The 22,445-nt window shown below is 38.4% G+C and overlaps 2 protein-coding genes across 3 annotated transcripts in view; both read left to right on the forward strand.

Annotated features, from left to right (window-relative positions):
- The window catches only part of ALS2 (amyotrophic lateral sclerosis 2 (juvenile)), an 83,012-nt gene extending 62,382 nt beyond the window's left edge, over positions 1–20,630 (forward strand). Inside the window, exons 24-34 of one of the 2 annotated variants that reach the window (XM_011974488.1) lie at positions 2,733–2,866; positions 5,119–5,286; positions 9,799–9,916; positions 10,881–11,038; positions 12,940–13,062; positions 13,893–14,069; positions 15,427–15,472; positions 15,688–15,749; positions 16,287–16,436; positions 16,672–16,768; positions 19,006–20,630. In XM_011974488.1, the coding sequence (XP_011829878.1) occupies positions 2,733–2,866; positions 5,119–5,286; positions 9,799–9,916; positions 10,881–11,038; positions 12,940–13,062; positions 13,893–14,069; positions 15,427–15,472; positions 15,688–15,749; positions 16,287–16,436; positions 16,672–16,768; positions 19,006–19,044 (1,272 nt within the window). In that variant the 3' untranslated portion in view covers positions 19,045–20,630. The remainder of the gene's footprint in view (positions 1–2,732; positions 2,867–5,118; positions 5,287–9,798; positions 9,917–10,880; positions 11,039–12,939; positions 13,063–13,892; positions 14,070–15,426; positions 15,473–15,687; positions 15,750–16,286; positions 16,437–16,671; positions 16,769–19,005) is intronic. The other variant, XM_011974489.1, reaches the window with a different exon arrangement.
- A 1,557-nt stretch (positions 20,631–22,187) lies between these two features.
- Positions 22,188–22,445, forward strand: part of MPP4 (membrane protein, palmitoylated 4 (MAGUK p55 subfamily member 4)) — a 64,646-nt gene continuing 64,388 nt past the window's right edge. Inside the window, exon 1 of the mRNA XM_011974559.1 lies at positions 22,188–22,300. The gene's annotated coding sequence lies outside the window, so the exon portion shown is untranslated. The remainder of the gene's footprint in view (positions 22,301–22,445) is intronic.

A 22,445-nucleotide genomic window follows, 5' to 3' on the forward strand; every position in this document is an offset into this window, starting at 1 on the left:
GAAATCTTGCTGAATTTGTTTATTAGTGTTAGTATTTGTGTGTGTGTGTGTGTGTGTATTTCTTAGGATTTCTTGCATACAGAATCATGTCACCTACAAGTAAATAGATTTTTGCTTCTTTCTTTATAATATGGAAGGCTTTTATTTATTTTTCTTGTCCAGTTGCACTGGCTAGAGTCTCCTGTGGAATGTTGAATAGAAAATATTAAGATTGGACATCTTTACATTGTTTTCTATTTTAGAGAAAAGCTTTTTTTTTTGAAATAGGGTCTCACTTTGTCACCCAGGCTGGAGTGCAGTGGTGTGATCTCAGCTCCCTGCAGTCTCAACCTCCTGGGCTCAAGTAATCCTCCCTCCTCAGCCCCCCAAATAACTGGGACTACAGGCACATGCCACTTATGTCTGGCTAATTTTTTTTTTTTTTTTTTTTTTTTTTAGAGACAGGGTTTCGCTGTGTTGCCCAAGCTGGTCTCAAATTCCTGAGCTGAAGCAATCCACCCACAGTGCTAGGATTACAGGCATGAGCCACCATGCCTGGCTGAAAAGCATTTTTGTTAAAGTGCTTTTCCATTGTCTGTTGAGATGATCGTGCGGTTTTTATCATTTATTCTACTAATATGGTGTATTATATTGGTTGCTTTTCTGATGTTAAACCAACCTTGCCCTCCTGGGATGAATTGTACTTGGTCATGGTGTATAATTTTTTTATATGTTGATGTTGCTGGATTTAATGCCAATATTTTGTTGAGGATTTTTGCATTCATATTTGTGAGAGGTAATGGTCTGTAGTTTTCTTTTATTGTGATGTCTTTGTCTGTCTTTGATATCAGGATAATTCTGGCCTCATAGAACGAGTTGGGAAGTGTTCCCTCCTCCCCTGTTTTCTGAAAGTTTGCGAAGCTTTGTTATTATTTCTTCTTTGAATGTTTGGGAGAATTCACCAATGAAGTCTTCTGGGCCTAAGCATTACTTTGTGAGAAACTTTTTAATTTCTAACTCAGTTTTTTTACTTGCTTTAGGTCTATTTAGATTTCCTATTTCTCATTGAGTCAGTTTTGGTACTTTTTGTCTTCCTAGGAATTTTTCTATTTCTCTGTGTTATCTACTTAGTTAGCATAAAGCTGTTCTCTTAGTATTCCATTCTGTCTTCACATGTTTGTGATGCTATAATAAAATATCATAGACTGGGAAATTTATTTCTTCATAATTTTGCAAGCTGGGAAGTCCAAGATCAAGGCAACAGCATCCCCTGTCTGGTGAAGGCCTTCTTGGCTGAGTCCTCACATAGCAAAAGATGGAAGGTCAGAAAGGCCTAAGATAGTTCCCTCTGGCACTTTTCTTTTTGCTTTTTTTCTTTTGAGATAGAGTCTTGCTCTGTCACCCAGCCTGAAGTGCAGTGGCACGATCTCCACTCACTGCAACCTCCACCTTCTGGGTTCAAGCGATTCTTCTGCCTCAGCCTCCTGAGTAGATGGGATTACAGGCGCGTGCCATCATGCACAGCTAATTTTTGTATTTTTAGTAGAAACGGGGCTTCACCATGTTGGTCAGGCTGGTCTCGAACTCCTGACCTTGTGATCCACCCACCTCGGCCTCCCAAAGTGCTAGGATTACAGGCGTGAGCCACCGCGCCCAACCCTCTGGCCATTTTCTAAGGCACTGCTCCATTCATGAGGACACTGTCCTTAATCACTTCCCAAAAGGCCCCACCTCTTACAACCATCACAATAGGGTTTAAGTTTCAGTACAGATTTTAGAGGAGACACTTTCAAAACATAGCACCTTCTAACTTTTTTAATTCTATAGGCTGGTAGTAATAACCTGTTTCACTCTTGATTTTACAAACTTTTGTTTTCTCTTTTTTGCTTGATTAATGTAGTTAAATGTCAATTTTGTGTATCTTTTCAAAGAAGCAACTTTTAGTTTCATTGATTTTTCTTTATTTTTTGTTTTCTATCTCATCTACTGATTTTTGCACTAATCTTTATCATTTCCCTCCTCTTTCTTGCTTTGGATTTAGGTTGTTAGTTTGTTCCTCCTTTTGTAATTTTATTATGTGGAATTTTACATTACTGATTCAAGATCTTCCTGAAAAGATAGGTGTTAACAGCTATAAGTTTCCCTCTAAGCACTGCTTGTAATTTACATCATCCCCTATATTTTAATATATTGTATGGTCATTTTATACAGTTCAAAATATTTTCGAGTTTTCCCTGTGTGTGTTTTTTTTTCTTTTACCCATGGATTATTTTCATATACTCTTTGAGACATGCATGTGCCCATATTTTGTTTGAGATTTAAAGAGTTAGAGACTGGTAAAGAGCAAGTTAAAAAGGAAAACAACCATTTAGTGCTTTTTTATTCTTAATTTTAAAAATTGAGGGCTGGGCGTGGTAGCTCATGCCTGTAATCCCAGCACTTTGGGAGGCCAAGGTGGGTGAATCACTTGAGGTGAGGAATTCGAGACCAGCCTGGCCAGCATGGTGGAACCCCGTCTTTACTGAAAACACAAAAACTTAGCTGGGCGTGGTGGCGGGCGCCTGTGATCCCAGCTACTTGGGAGGCTGAGGCAGGAGGATCACTTGAACCCAGGAAGCAGAAGTTGCAGTGAGCCAGGATCGCACCATTGCACTCCAGCCTGGGCAATAGAGTAAGACTCTGTCTCCAAATAAATAAATAAATATTGAATATATTTCCTCTAACCCCACATTTTATTCTCTGACTTTACCTAGGGAACACTGACTATGCCAAATGGAGACTACATTGAAGGTTATTTTAGTGGAGAATGGGGATCTGGGATAAAAATCACTGGAACCTACTTCAAACCTAGTCTGTATGAGAGTGATAAAGACAGACCTAAAGTTTTGTGAGTAACTAGTGTTAATTCTGGATGAATTACTGAATGTTTCGAGTTGTCTTGCTTTTATCAAAGCTGGTTAATATTTTAAAAGCAAAATCAAGTTCTTAAAGTCTTCTTTTTTATTTTATTTTATTTTTATTTTTTGAGACAGGGTGTCACTCTGTCACCAGGCTGAACTGCAGTGGCGTGATCATGGCTCACTGCAGCCTTGACCTCCTGGGTTCATGTGATCCTCCCGCCTCAGCCTCCCAAGTAACTGGGACTACAGGCACCCACTACCATGCGTGGCTAATTTTTCTAATTTTTCTAATTTTTATAGAGACTGGATCTTGCGCTTGCTCAGGCTGGTCTTGAACCTGAGCTTAAGCGATCCTCATGCCTCAGCCTCCCAAAGTGCTGGGATTACAGGTATGAGCCACTGCACCTGGCCAAAGTCGTTGTCTTTTTTTTTTTTTTTTTTTTAAACAAGATGTAACCGCCTTGAATTGTCAACTGACACTACTTTAGATGACTAAATCTATAGTCTTGTCTATAGTCTTGGTTTAGATTATAAGCCTTAAAGCATGGATGTTTAAAAGGAAAGTTCCCCGTGTGAGAGAGTGTTTTTTTTTTTTGGAGATGGAGTCTCAGTCTGTCGTCCAGGCTGGAGTATGGTGGTGCCATCTCGGCTCACTGCAGTGTCTATCTCCCGGGTTCAAGCGATTCTCTTGCCTCAGCCTCCCGAGTAGCTGGGACTATAGGCGCACACAACCATGCCTGGCTAATTTTTTGTGTTTTTAGTAGAGACAAGGTTTCACCATGTTGGCCAGGCTGGTCTCGAACTCCTGACCTCAAGTGATCTGCCCACTTTGGCCTCTCAAAGTGCTGGGATTACAGGTGTGAGGCACTGTGCCCAGCCTGAAAGAGCATTCTGAAATGGAATCTGTACACAACTTGATTTTGAAAAGTAAAGAACATATACATACACACACCCACCCACTAAGTGGCATAGTAAAATCTGCATATATGAGGGAAAAAAGGCAAAATCTAAGTATATTATGCCCAACCCCATTGCATTTTTTACTTTATTCTCTTCTCCCACCATCTGTCCCTAGATGTGGCACAATCACAGAAGTGGACAGTTTTTGGCATATGTCTATTTTTCTTTATTGATTGCAGCTTTAATTTTATCATTATATTTTTTAGCACCTCAGTTTTTTTGTTCCTAAGGATATGTTTTCTGTACCATGTTTATTCTTAAGAGTATTTTAGAACCCAGTATGAAATGCATTTTAAATTCTCATTATAAGATGTGCAAGGTTCAGAAAGTCCTTGCTCTAACAGGAATCAATTTTTATTTTTATTTATTATTTTTTAAATTAAAAAATTTTTTTTTTCTGAGACAGAGTCTCACTTTGTCGCCCAGGCTGGAGTGCAGTGGCGTGATCTCAGTTCACTGCAACCTCCACCTCCCAGATTCAAGCGATTCTCCTGCCTCAGCCTCCCGGGTAGCTGGGATTACAGGTATGGGCCAGCTCGCCTGGCTAATTTCTTTTTTTTTTTTTTTTGAGATGCAGTGTCGCTCTGTCACTCAGGCTGGAGTGCAGTGGCGCGATCTTGGCTCACTGCAACCTCCGCCTTCTGGGTTCAAGCCATTCTCCTGCCCCAGCCTCCTGAGTAGCTGGGATTACAGGGATGCGCCATGCACCACCACACCCAGCTAATTTTTGTATTTTTAAAAGAGATGGGGTTTTGCCATGCTGGCCAGGCTGGTCTCGAACTCCTGACCTCAGGTGATCCACCCCCTTTGGCCTCCCAAAGTGCTAGGATTACAGGCGTGAGCCACCACGCCCAGCTAATTTTTTGTGTTTTTAATAGAGACAGAGTTTCACCATGTTGACCAGGCTGGTCTTGAACTCCCGACCTCAGGTGTTCCGCCTGCCTTGGCCTCCCAGAGTGCTAGGATTACAGACATGAGCCACCGCACCTGGCCAGGAATCAATTTTTAAAAATTAATTCTGTGGAATTATAGGAGGCAGAGTCAATTGGTTTGCTTTGTACTTAATATTCCATACACTTTAATATCCAGAAAACAATAATTAGCTAAAAAACAGTCCTTTAAAATTTTCATTTTGTGTTTTAAAAATAGAATTACCATCAGTCTTGGCAGTTTTGGTCACAAAAAAAGCATTCTCAGTTGTATGTTAGAAAGTTTCTGTCCTTTGGAACGATTTTGCACAAAAGAAATGATTAATAAAAGGTTGATATGACTTTATTAGCAGGAAGCTAGGAAACCTGGCAGTGCCAGCTGATGAGAAGTGGAAAGCAGTGTTTGATGAATGTTGGCGCCAACTGGGCTGCGAGGGCCCAGGCCAAGGGGAAGTTTGGAAGGCATGGGACAATATTGCTGTGGCCTTGACCACCAGTCGGCGCCAACACAGAGACAGGTGAGTGAACGCCTGCTCAACATAGAGCAGAGCATGTTAGGAAGATGAAACTTAAGACCAGTAAGTAGTCAAGGCTCACTACATTTAATTTAAAAGTTAATGATGTACTTCTGCTTCTGGGTAAGAGGGATTAAAACACACTTTCTTTATCTTCTGTTGAACTCAACTATTAAACCTGAATAGAATACATGGACAGTTATTTATGAACTCTGAAAAGTCTATATCAATAAGTAGATTGAGGAAGAATACCTGAATTCAAAGTACCACAAAACCAGTGATGAGTTTACTTGATGTTTTGCTCCAATATCCCTCAGCCAGAACTCAGTGCAGCATGAAACATGAAAGCAAGGACTGTGGTGCAGACAGACAGGGACACAGAAAAAATCCCTCTGGTTCTGGCTCAAGGAGTGACAAAGGGACTCCTAAAATTCAGAGTGGTTGATACATACTCAGTTTTCTTTCTTTTTTCTCCATTTTCTCATGCCCAAGCCTCCAGGACCTTCTGTGGCAGGGGTGGTAATGGCAGCAGCTAGAGCAGGCATGAACAGGAAACTTGTAAAAGTCAAAACTCCAAGAGAGTGGAATCTTCTTCCCCCTTTGGTGGCTCCTTAGGTCAAAAGAAGTCCAAGCCCCAACCCCACTGCATTTTTGACTTTGTTGTCTCTTCTCCCACCATCTGTCCCTAGATGTGGCACAGTCACAGAAGTGGACAGTTTTTGGCCAGAGGACCTTAAAAGGGGTGCCTGAGACCCAGAAAATACTGGGGATGTGATGGAGAGGAGCTCTGGGAAACAAGCCCATAAAGTTGTTTGTGAACTCCTGGGCTCACCCTAGACCTGCACATGTAAGGATTTGATCCTAATTAGTACCAAAGAGTTTGCGAACCAAGCTCATAGGTAGACCACTCAGGTCCCAGAGCGGTCATTAAGTTGTACACTCACAGAACAAACCCAGAAAGGATGCAAAGGCTTTGAGAAGTGAACTGGCATCAGCTTCATGGCCCACAGGAAACTAAAGCAAAAATATCTGCTGTTTTAGGGATTCTCAGTATCACTTACACATTCAGTGATTTGCTGGAAGAATTCACAAGACTCAGCATATAATTGTACTCACAAGTAAGATTACAGCTACACAGTAGGGACGCACAACCAGGTCATAAGGGAAAAAGACACAGGTAGAGTCTGGAGGAATCCATGTGTAAGCTTCCCATGATCTCTCCTTTCTGGGAGGAGTCACACACAACACAGTTTTCCCTGCAGCAAAGTGCAGCCACACGTGTCTCATGTTTCTGCCCAGGGAAGCCCACTAGAGACTCAATGCCCAGCGTTTATATTGGGAGCGGGTCACATAGGCACCCTGTGCCTGGCAGTTGCCAAATTCCACGGTCCCAGCTTACAGGAAAGCAGATGTTCAACATAAATCACATTGTTAATCTAAGGACAGCAAAACACCTTTGTCAGTATACGGAACTTATACGAAGCTTAATTCCCAAGTACCGGCCAAGGGTCAACCTTATAAGCAGTTCCTTTTTATTTTATTTCATTTTTATAAATAGAGACAGGGTCTTGCTATATTATCCAGGCTGGTCTCGAACTCCTGGCCTCAAGGAATCCTGCCTCGGTCTCACAGAAGTGCTGGGATTTCAGGCGTGAGCCACGGCACCTAGCCCAGGTCCTTCTAAAGATGACAGTTTCAAGCCTGCTATGTTTACTCTTTTATGAATGTCAACATTCTCCATAGGATATAAACAAGACCCAGAGTTTTATAATGCTCAAAATATCCAAGACATTAACCAAAATTACTCAGCAATGAAAGAACCATGAAAGTCTCAATTTATTTCAGGAAAGAAAATCAATAAATATCAACAGATGACATAGATGTTGAAGTTGTCTGACAAGAACTTTAAGGCAGCTATTATAAAATGCTCAGATGTGCAATTGCAAACACCCTTGAAATAAATATTAGAACAAATGTATCAGCAAAGAAACAGAAGATATAAAGAAGAGCCAAATCAAAATTTTGGGTTTGAAAATTACACTAACCAAAATAACTTACTGTATGAACTCAGTGGCAGAATAGAGGTGGCAATGGAAGAGTCGGTGAACCTGAAGATAGATCAATATGGATTATCAAATCCAAACAACCGAGAGAAAAAACATGAGGAAAAAAAAAAGTGAACACAGCCTCAGGGACTTGTGGGTCTAAATTTGTTTCCTTAGAATTCCAGAAGAAAAGGAGAAAGAATGGACTGAGCATGGTGGCACACACCTGTAATCCCAGCACTTTGAGAGGCTGAGGCAGGCGGATCACCTGAGGTCAGGAGTTCGAGACCAGCCTGGCCAACATAGTGAAACCCCGTATCTACTAAAAATACAAAATTAGCCCAGGCGTGGCGGCATGTGCCTGTAATCCCAGCTACTTAGGAGGCTGAGGCAGGAGAATCGCTTGAACTCGGAGGCAGAGGTTGCAGTGAGCTGAGATAGCGCCATTGCACTCCAGCCTGGGCAAAAATAGCAAAACTCCATCTCAAAAAAAAAAAAAAGAAAAGAAAAGAAAAAAGAAAAGACAAGGAGAAAGAATGAGGAATGGAACATTTTGTGAAGAAATAATGGTTGAAAACATCTCAAGTTTAGTAAAAGATGTGAAACCTACAGATTCAAGTAGCTGAACAAATCCCATCTTGGGAAAACCCAGAGATAACCATGTATAGACACATATTAAAATTCATGGACAAAGATCTTGAAAGCAGCTAGAGTAAAATAATGGGAAATCAGCAATTCAAATGACTGCATATTTCTCATTAGAAACCTTGGAAGCCAGAAGGAAGTGGCAAAACGTTTTTGAAATGCTGAAAGAGAAGTTACAGATGTACTTGTTCATTTCTCTTTTTCTCTCTTTTTCTCCTTTTTAAAATTTTCTCTTTTTCACCTTCTTTTTCCTTTTCTTTTCTTTTTTTTTCTTCTTTTCTCCTGCTTTTCTTCATCTGCCTTTCTTCTTTAACTTGACCAGTAGCTCCCAGAAGCATTGCTTAGCATTTGGACCTAAAAAATCTACTAATCCCTGCAGCAAAACTTCCTAATTAACTATGACTTTCTTGAGTTTAATTCTAGATAATGGTTTGTTTGAGCTGTGCCTTCGTTGTTAAAATATCAAGGAGCATACTTTAATCTGTGCGTGTAACTACATACAGTTAATTTTTAAATCAGTTTTATGCTGGTCTTCATTTCCACATGTCAGTTGCTTTCTGAAAGGAATTGAACAAAAACTGGGCAAGTATCCATGTATTCAGAATGCAAATATTTGTTCTGAATAATTAAATGTTCTAGTTTGCTAAAAGTTACCAAATTGTTTAAATAAATTACCAATGTTCAAATAATTTTATACATTAAAGTATAATTACATAGAAATTAAATTCCAGAGGTTGAAAGATACTTCAGGAACTTGAAATGTTTCACAGTCAAGTCTAACAAATACTAATTGTTATTCTAGCCTGGAGAGATTAGTTTAGATTCTATCTAATTGAGTATCCCCAAAATTGATATTTAAAGTAAACCATAGTATAATTTTTGCTTGCTTGATATTCGTGTGTGTGTGTTTCAAGAAATTAAATGTAGAAAGAAGTGATTTTTTTCTATATTTGGGGTACATAGGAATTGATTTTAGTATTTCATTCATGAAGTTCATAATTGTTACCTTCTACTCTATCAGTAGAAGAAATGGAAACTCCCAGAATTGATTAAAGCCATTGAATGCTCCTTGTGCGTGATACAGATGGTCAGCTTAGTACAGCCCTGTCAGTTCGACTTGAGACTTTAGCCCTTAGGTGTTTCTGAGAAGTGAAAATGAGTGAACTTTTTATATAAAATTATATTGCTACCACAAAGATCTTATTTGTTTATCTAAAATCATATAATAATAATGATTATGCACAGTTTTCAGTTTCTCATTGGTTGTCATCTAATGATAGAATACTATTACCAAAAATTTCAGTTGTTTACTAGCATGTGTTTTCTCTTAGCCTCTTCATCCAGTTTCTGTTATGTGCTTACCTTGTCACCTGTTGGAGTATCATTATCTCCTTGCTTCTTAACCTCGTTTTCATTTCTTCCTTTGCCCTTTGACTTATTTCCCTTTTTCCTTTGCTCCCTTCCCTCTTTTATTCCTTTTATTCCATTTTTCTGTTGTCACCAACGGGTCTGTCACCTTCAAGCTAATATCATATTTATCTTCAAGCTAATGTCATATTATTTCCAACACCATGGTTTAGATTGGAGCAGAATCTTCATTAATTTATTGTAGTTGGTACAAAGTAACACTACCTGATTTCCGAATGAATGTTATGTAAACCGAGTATCTAATAGCAGGATCATGATCCTTTCTGAGCTCATTGGGGTTAGTACTGTGTTAGACGCTCCACTTTGACTGGAGCCACTGATTGTTTCATGTGACAATTTACACGTATCTTGCTTTCTTGATGTGAAATACAATAGCCTTTTCTTTCCCTTTTTATAGTCCAGAAATATTAAGTCGTTCACAGACTCAGACACTAGAGAGTTTGGAATTCATTCCACAGCATGTTGGTGCCTTCTCTGTGGAGAAATATGATGACATCAGGAAATATTTAATAAAGGTAAACTAGAGTAAAAATTACACTGGTCTTGTGAATTAATGATTCACCTACCACAATATATCATTCAGATAGACTCACAGCTTAATGTTATTCTAATCCTGTTTTTGCATCCTGTGCATTTCTTTTGTTAATTATCTAACTACCAATAAATGTACTATCTAATTACATTTCTACCTAAAGATTGTCCCATTACTATGATAGAACATTTAAGTTTTTTAAGGCATTCAAGGGGCTTCTTAAGAAATAAAATTAGAGTTTAAAATTGCTTTTTGTTAATAACATTAGCAAACTAGAGATTGTGTAAGTAAAGCATGCTGCCCTCACCCCTGGATAGGCTGTTTGCTTCCTTCCAAGCCTTGAAAGACCGGCTACAATTTAAAGTGTGATATATATTGATGGGAAGTGCAGGAAGGAGTATTCTGAGAAGTCAGGGGAACTGAAGGATGACTCTTTCAGAGTATCATCAACAGTCAGTGTTTAGTTTTCTCCAAGGTAACGTTTTGTATCATTTTTGTGAAGTTTAAAGTATATTGGAATCTTTTTAAAATTTTGTATTTTTTTTTTTAAGAGATGGGGGGGTCTCACTGTGTTGCTCAGACTGGCCTCAAACTCCTGAGCTCAATCGGTCCTTCTGCCTCAGCCTCCCTAGTAGCTGGGACTATAGGCATGAGCCACCACATCCAGCAGAGTATTTCTTTTAGTGGTATTCCATATCAGTACTTCCAAAGCCATTTGCCCAAAATGTTAAGGAGATTCTTTGATCAAGATTAGGAACTCCAGGTTCATATAACTGGGGTAGACTCAGTACTTTCAAAAAAATTAAAGTATTTGAATATTCCTGGTCCCAAAATTGACTCTTGACATTTTGACAATTGTTTGTCATTTATGAAGTTGTTTCTTATTGATGGATTGTTTCTGCTGTTAACGCACATTGATTGACTTCATTGATTCTCTTCCTACTCAGGCCTGTGACACTCCTCTGCACCCCCTGGGCAGGCTTGTGGAGACACTGGTTGCAGTGTATAGAATGACATACGTGGGCGTAGGAGCCAACCGCAGGTTATTGCAGGAGGCTGTAAAGGAGATTAAGTCCTATCTTAAGCGAATTTTCCAGCTGGTGAGGTAAGAGCTTTTCACTAAAGTCTGCAGCTTATGGAATACTATTTTATACCAATGCTTGGGTAGTTTCATCCTGAATCATCAAGAAAATAGTTTTATGCCACAGTCCTTTAATATATTAAATAAAGAAAACATGTTTTAAATGTATGCATAAGCTGTAAACATAAAAAAGATGAACCTTAGCTATTGTTATTGATTTATTTTTATGTCTTATTAAGTGTAACAGAAAGCTAAAATAAATGTTTGGGGTTTTTAAATTCCAATTTTGGTATGAAGTATAGTAGTCGTCTTATTTGGATTCAGTCTCTAGGCAAAAATCAGGTATCTAAAACCCAACCACAGAGTAGATAAAGTTTAATATAAAGTTTTGTCCCTGAGTTCTTGTGTCTTGTCCTTTGGCAACAGTATCACATACATTCATTTGTTTAACAAATTAACAAATATTTATGGAGCATTTCTATGTAATAGCGATCATTCTAGGCTCTCAAGGGATTTATCAGTGAACAAAGAAAATCTTTGCTGTCATGGAGCTTACATTCTAATGGGGAAAAGAGTCAACATAAAAAACATATGCAGTATGTCAGATAGTGATTAGCGCTGTAGAGAAAAATAAAGGGAAAGAGTACTACACGTGAGATGCTATTATTTTAAAGAGAAGATCAGAGCAGGCTGACTAATACAGTGGTGGTATTTGAGCAGAGACTTCGAAGAAGGCAATTAAATGAGACAGTAAGCATCTTTGGAAAGAGAGTTCCAGGCAGCAAACAGATTTAAGCTTGTGAGATATAAGATCTTTTACTGAGTTGAAGCCAACAAGTAAATACTATAGTGAGATAATTATACAAAAGTTTATAAATTTGTCCCAGAACTTCCATATATTGTTTGCCTCAACATTTGGAAATGTTTCAGGTTTTGAGGGAGAAGTGATCTATTAAAAAGATCACTGGCCTGGGCTAGCTCTGACATTAGCTAGATGAGTATAATGAAAATAAGTTTCCTGACCTTTTTTAGTTTTTTCAACTATATAATTAGGTCAGATGGAGGTGCAAGATGTAAATCTACAACAATAGAGAAGACTGCATATTGCCTTTAAAGGGCCAAAATTAAAGTCTGTAAAAATAAGAGAAAATAAACTTATTTATGGTAGAGTCCACTAACCTACAAGAAGTCAGAGTTAAAGTCTATGGCAAAACTCAAAGCTCAGGAAAAAAAATTCCTCACCGATTTATCCCCTTGATCATTTGAAAAATTAATTTTCAACAACTTTTAAAAACATATTTTTAAATTTTATATTGAGTACAGAGGGAAATAATAGACACTGGGGACTCTAAAAGCGGGGAGTGTGTGTGGGAGGGTGAGGGTTGAAAACTTTCTTATTGGATACAGTGTTCACTGTTCAGGTGATGGGGATACTAGAAGCCCAGACTTTACCACTACCTGATATATCCATACAACACAACTGCATATGTACTCCCTGAATCTATAAAAATAAAATAAAACTTTACATTGTATCTTCTGTAATTAATCACTTTTTCCCTTAACGTTGGACATTTAGTTTCCATCAGTATTTGCTTATATTCTAGAATAGTGGTCCTACTCAGAGTTGATATAAATTGACCTCAGATGAGATTTGCCAGTAAGGAACACGTATCTCATACAGATCGGAATTCTCCATTCCTTAGTAACTAGACAGAAGAAAATCATAGCACGTGAAGATTTTGTAGTGGTATTATTCATTAGCGGCATTCTTAATTTTATCCTGTCAGAAACATCGGTTTTCTCAGGGAACTAAAATACTTAGTTGATAATAAAGCTTGCTTTCATAGCTAATGGAAATGTGTTTTCATGCTTTTCAACCCCCCTAGAGGTATAATTGTATAATTATATTTTTTATTCTTCCTTAGATTCTTATTTCCTGAATTGCCTGAAGAAGGCAGCACAATTCCTCTCTCTGCTCCTCTGCCAACCGAAAGGAAGTCTTTTTGCACTGGGAAGTCAGATTCCCGATCTGAATCACCAGAGCCAGGGTAAGTGGAATTGGGTGGGGACAGTGAAGAAAGGGAGTGGGGACTAGATGATCTTCCCCAAAGAGCCCCAGGGAGAAAGTGTGTTCTCTAGGTCTGTTTCCTCATTTCTAAAATGGTATGGTTGGGGCCAGCCACAGTGGCTCACACCTGTAATCCCATACTTTGGGAGGCAGAGGTGGGAGGATTGCTTGATCCCAGGAGTTCAAGAGCAGCCTGGGCAACATAGGGAGACCCCATCTCTACAAAAATAAAAAAATTTAGCAGGGCATGGTGGCACACACCTACGGGCTGAGCTACTTGGGAGGCTGAGATGAGAGGATCACTTGGGCCAGGGAGGTTGAAGGCTGCAGTGAGCTGTGACTGCACCATTGCGCTCCAGCCTGGGTGACAAAGTGAGACCTGTCTCAAAAAGCAAAAAAAAATGTAGCTGGGTAGGTGTCCCCTCTGAGGTCCCTCTTAGGTCTCTCAAGTACCATTAGCCATACCCCAGGAAAAAGCAACCACAGATGATCTGAGCACAAAGACTGCTTAGCAAAGGAAGTAACATCACACTGACCTAGAATAACCTCAGAGAAATCAGCCTCAAAATGGAGGCAAAGTAGGTTTTCAGTTAGATTTTTAATTCATGAAAAGAATTCACAGTTTCTTCTAAGACAAAATTATAGGTAATGTCCTTATATCAACTGCATATGTAAAGAGCAGAGTCATATAACTTCTTTAAAATTTCCCATCTCTACTTTTGACTTTTTGAAACTGAAGCTGTATCTTGGATTCTGTATTCAATTTTAATATGAAAAATGCTTCTTTCCTCCCACTCCGTTATTTTGTAGTTATGTAGTAACGAGTTCTGGATTATTGCTTCCTGTGCTGCTACCTCGACTTTACCCACCGCTGTTTATGCTTTATGCTTTGGATAATGATCGCGAGGAAGACATTTACTGGGAATGTGTCCTTCGACTAAATAAGCAGCCAGATATTGCTCTCCTGGGCTTTCTTGGGGTGCAGAGGTAAGTGTAGTAGTTATAAGCACAACCAAATCGTTTTAATTTAACATGCAAACAGCATTGTTGGAAATTTGGCACTTTGATACCTAATTATATATATGGCTTCTAATTATTTACTTTTTTGCATACGTCTTAACGAAAAAGTGATAGTTAATAATCTTTATTTCTGAGAATATTTGGAGATGAGTATGAAACCTACTGATTTTTCAGAATGTGTTTTTTATTATGTTTTCATATATATAGTAATATATGATATATATTTTTATAAATATATATAGTAAGTGTGTGTGTATATATAGTAAGTGTGAGCTATCTTGCCTGGTATTTTATAGCTCTTTAGAGCAGAATACGTATCTTTGGCATTCTTCCTTCTCTTCTTTTCTCTCCTCCCTCCCCATTGGCAATTTTTAAGTTAAAGTTTTTGAAATGCTTTTTTTTGGAAAGAGAGTTTCGCTCTGTCATGCAGGCAGGAGTGCAGTGGTGCAATCTCAGCTCACTGCAACCTCCACCTCCCAGGTTCAAGCGATTCTCATGCCCCAGCCTCCCAAGTAGCTGGGATTACAGGCACGAGGCACCATGCTCAGCTAATTTTTGTATTTTTAGTATAGATGGAGTTTTGCCATGTTGACCAAGCTGGTCTCGAACCCTTTACCTCAAGTGATCTGCTTGCCTCAGCCTCCCAGCGTGCTGGGATTATAGGTGTGAGCCACTGTGCCCAGCCCCACTGTTTTTATTAGAAGGCATTATTGCTTGTTATCCAGGGAATACTAAATGGTTATGTTTCCTTTCTAGTGCAGTGATAAAGCTGATTCCACCTCCCCCAATCACTATTTGTGCTATCAAGAGAAGTGAATAAGCCTTTTTTTTTTTTTGAGACAGAGTCTCGCTTTGTTGCCCTGGCTGGAGTGCAGTGGCTCAGTCTTGGCTCGCTGCTACCTCCGCCTCCCAGGTTCAAGTGATTCTTGTGCCTCAGCCTCCTAAGTAGCTAGGATTACAGGCCTGTGTCAACATGCCCAGCTAATTTTTGTATTTTCTTATTTTTGTGCTTTTTAAAAATGTTGTGCTTTAATTGTTTTCAATGGAATAATTCAGTAGTAGAAATGAGATAAAACTGAGTGAAGGAAAAATATTGGGTAATCTCTGTAATGTGTAGGGTTATTGGGATATAGAATGACAAATCCCTTAGGGAGATGATAAAAACTCTTAAATCACTTCTGGAATGTTTATAAAAACTTAACCTGTTGTGGAGCAGTTCTTTTTAATGGGGACAGGGAAGCCAATATAGCTGTCAACTATTTTTATGGGAATTTGTCTACCATAAGTAACAACTTATATTAACAATTTATGGATTCCATTATAGGAAATTTTGGCCAGCAACCTTGTCAATCCTTGGAGAGAGTAAAAAGGTATAGTAAATTTTCTTTTCCTCAGCAAAGATGCTTTTCTCTAATGGGAAGGATTTGAAATAGCAAAACTTTTTCATTTTACTTTGATAGAACAGTACCCAAGCTTGTGTTTGCATCTGTTATTACCAAAGACCTGCACTCTGACATCAATATCATTTATTTTTGTTGTTGCAGAAAATGGTTTTCCTCCTTGACCTTCACTCCCTTTTTTGCAGGTTTTGCCAACCACAAAAGATGCTTGTTTTGCCTCAGCAGTGGAATGTCTGCAGCAGATCAGGTAATCTCTGATTTGTTGAAAAGCTACACAAATCAAAGTAGTGCTTGGTCTGTTAAGATATTATTAATACAGTCTTATCTTTACCTAAGCCTTAAGCATCTCCACTTTATATGCTGATGGTGTCAAACTCAACCTGCAAATTGGAAAAGCTCTTTTGAGACCCTTGGAGTATCTTTTACTCTAAAATGACCTTGCATTTTCAAAAGGAGTGGAGAGCCATTCCAGAAATTTATCCACATAATCACATCTTTAGCCAATGGGAAATGAACCAAATTTCTCATTCAGAAAAGAGCATATATTAGGAGAATGAGATTTCACGTGGGTAAAAGGAAACGATATATGAATCGTGGACAGCTGGAGGCTACTTTTCTCATAGCACCATGGGAGTACAAAGTCATTCTTTCCAATGACTCATAATGCCTAAGTGTCCAGGTTAAGGCATGTGAACCCTAGGAGGGAATATTATCAAAAAAACATGATCAAATGTCTTTATTAAGAAAATAATAGGATATCTTTTTGTCATTGTTTCTATAACAGCACAACATTCACCCCATCAGACAAACTTAAGGTCATCCAGCAGACTTTCGAGGAGATCTCCCAGAGTGTCCTGGCATCACTCCAGGAAGACTTCTTGTGGTCCATGGATGACTTGTTTCCCGTGTTCTTGTATGTGGTGCTACGGGCCAGGTAACTGTTTTCTGACTTTATTATTAGTGAGTCGTTATTTTTAAAAGTCTGCTGCTTGCATTTTCTGAACTGATGACAGGAGTATGCTCTTCCACTAGAAAAACATTGATTAACCCATTCCACTGTGGCATTACCTTCTTATTGAGCTGTTCTTTCTTTTTCCCATCAACTAGGGTCAGAAGGAGAATGGACATGTAGGTGAAAATAACTCAGCATCTTTTTCTCTTTGGGGCAGGATTAGGAATTTAGGCTCTGAGGTACACCTCATTGAGGATCTAATGGACCCCTATCTTCAGCATGGGGAACAGGGTATAATGTTCACCACCTTGAAGGTGAGTGTAGTTATTATTTAATACTTTTTTATCTTCATATCTGTCTTTCATTTACCGTATTATAAATGCCATTAACCACTTTTTTTTGTATAGAAGTTTAATGCAAACCTTAAATGCCTTTAGAGCACATTTTGTTCTACACTTTAAAACATTGTATAGTATCTTAAAGTAGGATAAGCCAGTTGTTCCTCAAAATACTAAAGCAAGTTCTTCATTATCTAATCCTCCTTGTAAATTGATCATTCAAATTGTTATAAATGCTTACATTTATATAAATAATTGTAACTCTAAAAAAGAAACAGAAAGGATTCTTAATGTACAAGAAAGTTTCCAGCAGAAGTGCTATTTAATGGAACAAGGGTAAAACACGGAAGGCAGTATGTAAATAATGAATTTGAATTCCATCTTCTTTCTTTGCCTTGTATTTACTGTAACCAATAGATTACAAATGAGCTTCTTTGATCTGGATGGCCTGGAGAGATTGTTAGAAGTCATTTGTTTCCCGCCTTGATTTTTCTTGGAATTTGGAAGTATCACTCTAAAGTTTATTGAAAGAACAGCAGATAGAAAGTGCAAAAACACTTGTGAAAAATGAGAAAGAATAGACCTACTCTTCCAGTTAGTAAAATTTATAAAATTATAATAATGAAGATAAAATAGTATGTGACTGTCACAGGAATACACAATTACCTAAATAGAATGGATAGCTCCCATATAAACACTATCGTAATAAAAACTTCACATGAAAGTGGAAACACCAAACACAAAAATGGAAAAGAGGAATTATTTAACAAATGGTAAAACAAAGTATTGGATAGCTTATTAGCAGTTTTGGAGGGAGGGTAGAATAGCAAATCATAGATGCTTCGGGGTTTAAATATAGAGAAAGGAAGAGAAAAGGAAAGACAGGTAAATTAAAATAAGAAAAAGAACTAGAATTCAATGTCATGAATTGACCTGGGTTAACTTTTTAAACTTTTCAACTAAAATATCATTAATGCTTCTTTTTTTTGAGACAGAGTCTCACTCTGTCGCCCAGGCTGGAGTGCAGTGGTGCGATCTCAACTCACTGCAACCTCCACTTCCCAGGTTCAAGTGATTCTCCACCTCAGCCTCCCGAGTAGTTGGGATTACAAGTGCCCGCCATCACGCCTGGCTAATTTTTGTATTTTTAGTAGAGATGGGGTTTCACCAGCTTGGCCAGACTGGTCACCAACTCCTGAATTCAGATGATCTGCCCGCCTCGGTCTCCCAAAGTGCTGGGATTACAGGCGTGAGCCACTGCACTCGGCCTACCGTTAACACTTCTATTAAATAAACTGAAAGAGGGGAGAAACTGGGGAAAATATTGACTACCAATGACTTTTATTATTAGTGTTTACATTATATGAAAAGTATCTCAACAGATCACCAAAGAAGAAACTGAACTAGTAAGTTTACATGTAGAAAAATACTCAACATCACTGAAAATCATAGTACTGCAGATTTAAATAAGGTACCATTTTGTGCTGTTAAATTAGCAAGAATGTTTTAAAGTTACTGGTGGGGTTATAGTAAAGTCATTATTATTCCCACATTGGTGATAATGGGGTAAGTAGCCCATTTTGGAAAGCAATTGTTACTAACATAGATATAAACAACATTTAAAAATGTGGAGTTTGACTCAGTGGTTCTACTCCTGGGGATGTAGCCTAAGAAATTAAAGAATGGAAAATGTTCCATGTTATCTGGATGTGCTATTCACTGGGGTATGAGTAATTCCCATACCTGGAAACTTATCATTCAGGGTGCTTCTTAAAAATGCGTTCCTGAAAGTTATGACTCCCCAGGTCTGCAGTGATGCTTAATCTGTATATTTATTAATCATACTAGGTGATTCTAATTAGCGTTGTACCTTTTAATGATTGGTATACTCTAAATGTCCAATCAATAACGGCAAATTGTGGTGTCTCTGCTTGGTGAAGAATGTTAGATAGCTTGTAAAAAAAAAACTTTCTTTGTTTTAGAATAAGATGGGAAATGAAAAAATTTTGTCTATACTAATTACAAGTAGGCAAAAGACAGCCACTATATAGGGGAACTAGAAGGGAACAGGGAAAAGTGAAATTGGTTAAATCTGTTGGGCCATCAACTGAATTTGTTCATAAGGGATTTTGTTTCTTTAGTCCCATATGCATTGCTCTCTTTATGTAATTTCTTTAAAAGTGAGTTTGAAATTGTTTTGAACTTTTTTCCAGGCATGTTACTACCAGATTCAGCGTGAGAAGCTTAACTAGGCTGCATAACAGCTTGAAAACTGGATTATCTACTACAGAGTGTTATAACACCATCTGGAGTCTTCCTGTAGTGGCAAAAAAGAACAGCGTTGAAATTGGAAAGGACTTTGTGTTATTTAGGTTGTTAGAATGAGCCTTACTAATAATAAGAGCCCTGAGCCAAGATAAAAGGACTGTATAGTTTAAAGGGAGGATTGAAAAGGAGGTAAAAAATCAGATTAGACCAGTTCTTGGCCTATGATAAGTTCTAAAAATACCATTCATCTGCTATTTGAAAAAAGAAGAGGATATCCCTTCCTACAGTAAAGGGTATGTCAGCTACGTGAAGTTGTAAGAAAAGCTTCCAGTAGAGCTTCTTATATTAAAGAAGTTGGTGGATATTTTTGAATTTCTGGTTTGCCTGAATCCACCTGCAGTTACCCCGATCCCTTTGCAAGAACCAGATCGTACTTGAAACTATAGTGACCACACTCTGCCTTCCTGAGTCCCTTCCAGTCATGTGTGCATCATGTTTCTTTGCCAAGGGAGGGGAGAAAGGAGCTTTTAAACTGCAGTTTTAACGTTTTCTAAGCTTTTTCTTTATGGGAGAGGTTCTGTGCAAAACTACCACATCCTGTCCCCGAAATGTGGAATGCATCCAAATAGGAGTCTTCTGCCTCTTGACTAAAAAGAACATAGGAATTTTGTTTTTGGTTTCTTTATCACGCTACAGAGAGTGAGTACACTGGAATTCAGACGCCAACTCTGAGCTGCTAGGAACCTCATTTGTCCATGCACAAACGCTGCATTCCAAGGCCTGTGAATGGCAGCCTGAGGAGGTCTTGCATGCAGGCTGTGTTTTCGAGCAGGACTAACAGTTGGGAAATAAGCAAAAAACTGCATCGATCCCCAGCCTGGTGGTGGTCTTCCCTGTACCTCACACTGAACTCAGGATGGGAAGAAAAAAGGAAACAAGCTTTGGCTTTTTCCATCTCAAAAGTATTGTGGCACCTCAACATTTCAGTGTTTTGCTTTTTAAAAAATGCCCTATTGTAAGTTGTTGGTTTATACTGTATAAGTAACACTAGTAGCTGTTTTGAATAACATAGGTGCTCTTCCTCATCTCATCTCCTACACCGTGGTGAGCATACAGAGTGTCCTGATTTATGTTAAGTGACTGAGATGATAATTACTTTTGGAAAAGGATCATGGTTTTTGCTCTACTTTATAATCAAGACAAGTGTTTATTAAAATACTGTTTTGGAATGTTGGCTGTAATGTAACAGCAATTTTCGTAATAAAAGGCATTCATCTTTATGTGGTTGTTTTATGATTATAGAAGAAATGAACAGGGCAGCCTAAAAAATGAAAGGAAACCCACACTTAGTATTTCTGTAGCCCACATTATAATCCATGCCTCTAAATATTGACCTGAGAAGTCCCTCTTCGGTTTTAGAAATCTCTGTCTTTAAAATAAACGTAAACCAATAGTTATAGCACCCTTTCTAGCAAAGAGCAAATTAACTTTCTGATCCCAATAACCCAAGGACATGGGTCTCAAAAGAAATCTATTATTTCTTTGAATAAAAAGCATATTTTGATGGTTACTCTTTATTTTTTTTTCCTCCTAAACAGATTGAGGGAAGGGAAGGTGAGGCTTTAAAATTCTGGTTAGAAACATTAGATATTATCTCCTAGTTGTAATGTTTTCTCAAGAGGCCTTTCCATCTTGCTGCTGCCTCTACCAGAATGTGCCTGTCCACTGTTGGAAGGGGACCAACCCTTAAAGATCCGTTTATGTTAAATACTTTGCATTTACATTGGAGATTGTTTTGAGTTTCTGAACAAACACGTAAATAACCACATTTGGCTGGTAAAGACAAATTTACAGAATATCTGACTCTGGGCGGGGGTGGATAATATGTGGAGATGGACAAACAAAAACTTTGAGACAAATTGACCCACTGTGAAGTTTTCCAATGATGATAGGCTGTCTCCGTTCTAGGAAAAGCCGTGTTACAATTCATCCTTTTACAGATGAAATTGTTCGGTTACTTTGGATTCTTCCTACTATATGCTTTTCAGATAGCATATTAAAATTATAAATTTTGAAGTGTATTGGAAGAAAAACCCTAAATCTCCAGGCCAATGTTTGTAAATAGAAGTCCCCGGCACTCCTGCAGCAGTTTACAATGATCATTCAGATGCGTAAAGAATGCTCACAGCAGCCCAAGGACGCAGGTGTTATCCCCATTTCCCCCCATTTTTCAGACAAGCAGTGACCAAGATTTGCTCACTGCCAGAGCTGGGACTCCAGCCTAGAACTTCCCTACTCCCTACTTCTCTAGAAGTCCAGTGCTTTTTGCTACTACAGCTGACAGAGATGTCATTTCATAGCTGGTTATGTATTGAAAGTTCTTAAAAGTGAGTTAAAAATGAAAATTGTATTGAAACAAGTGCTTTTCACAAAATATGCTGTACTCAAAACACGAATGTATCACATTCCCAGCTTGTGTTTTCATCTATGAGGGAGAGATAAGAAAAGCCATGTGTTTCATGTGGGTACAAGGGCTGATGACCCTCTGATAATTGCCATTTGGTCTCTACCTTTTGCCTTGCTGTCAGCAATACCTTCCTCTCCTTTCTGCAATATCCCCTTCCAAATGCTCTTCCCACTGAGCACTCCCTGCAGTATTGTTTTCAGATAAAGAAGTAGCTCCTATCTGAGATCGAAAACGCTATTTGTTAAGTTCAGAACAGTGGCTTAGGAGGGGATTGACCAGAAGGTACTGTTTTTGATGGGCTTCTGTTATTAGCCGAAGAGTCTTCAGTTGTTTTCTCACCATAACATGAGAGATTTAATAAGGGTAGTAGGTTATTGGATTATTTCCAGTCCCGCCACATTTTTTTTCTTTCATTAAAAATGCTATCTTTTCTTGTGGAATGTCTGTCATCTTGAAATAATCAACAAAAATATTAGTGTTTTCTGCTGTTAACTGTGTGTTAGAAATTTGAGAGAAAATACTAGAATGTAGGTTTGAAAATGATATAAATTAGACTTCAGTTCAAGGAATACTTAAGAAGATTGGTGGCAGGAAAGGCTTGTGAGTAATTTAGTTGTTAGGCTGGGTTAGGCATCTGTGGATTACATCAAAGAGGATGTGCAGAGGTTTTATTGGGAGCAGTGAGGTGACTTTGGCAGCCAACAGGCCACTAGTATCTTCTACTAACGCTTTTGTCTGGATAGGAGCAACATTGCGTGTTTACAGTCTTGCAGGTAAGAGACCTTGGCAAATAATCCTCAGTTACCAGAAGATGTATCCTGTAACTGCCTAGCTTGCCTGTCAGTTTTTAATAGCTAAAGATATAAATCTGGGTAATCTAACTCAAATGGCTTAGTTTCATTGTAACTCAAATGATAT

Source organism: Mandrillus leucophaeus, unplaced genomic scaffold (assembly GCF_000951045.1).
Source record: "Mandrillus leucophaeus isolate KB7577 unplaced genomic scaffold, Mleu.le_1.0 Scaffold146, whole genome shotgun sequence".
Taxonomy (NCBI): Eukaryota; Metazoa; Chordata; class Mammalia; order Primates; family Cercopithecidae; genus Mandrillus; species Mandrillus leucophaeus.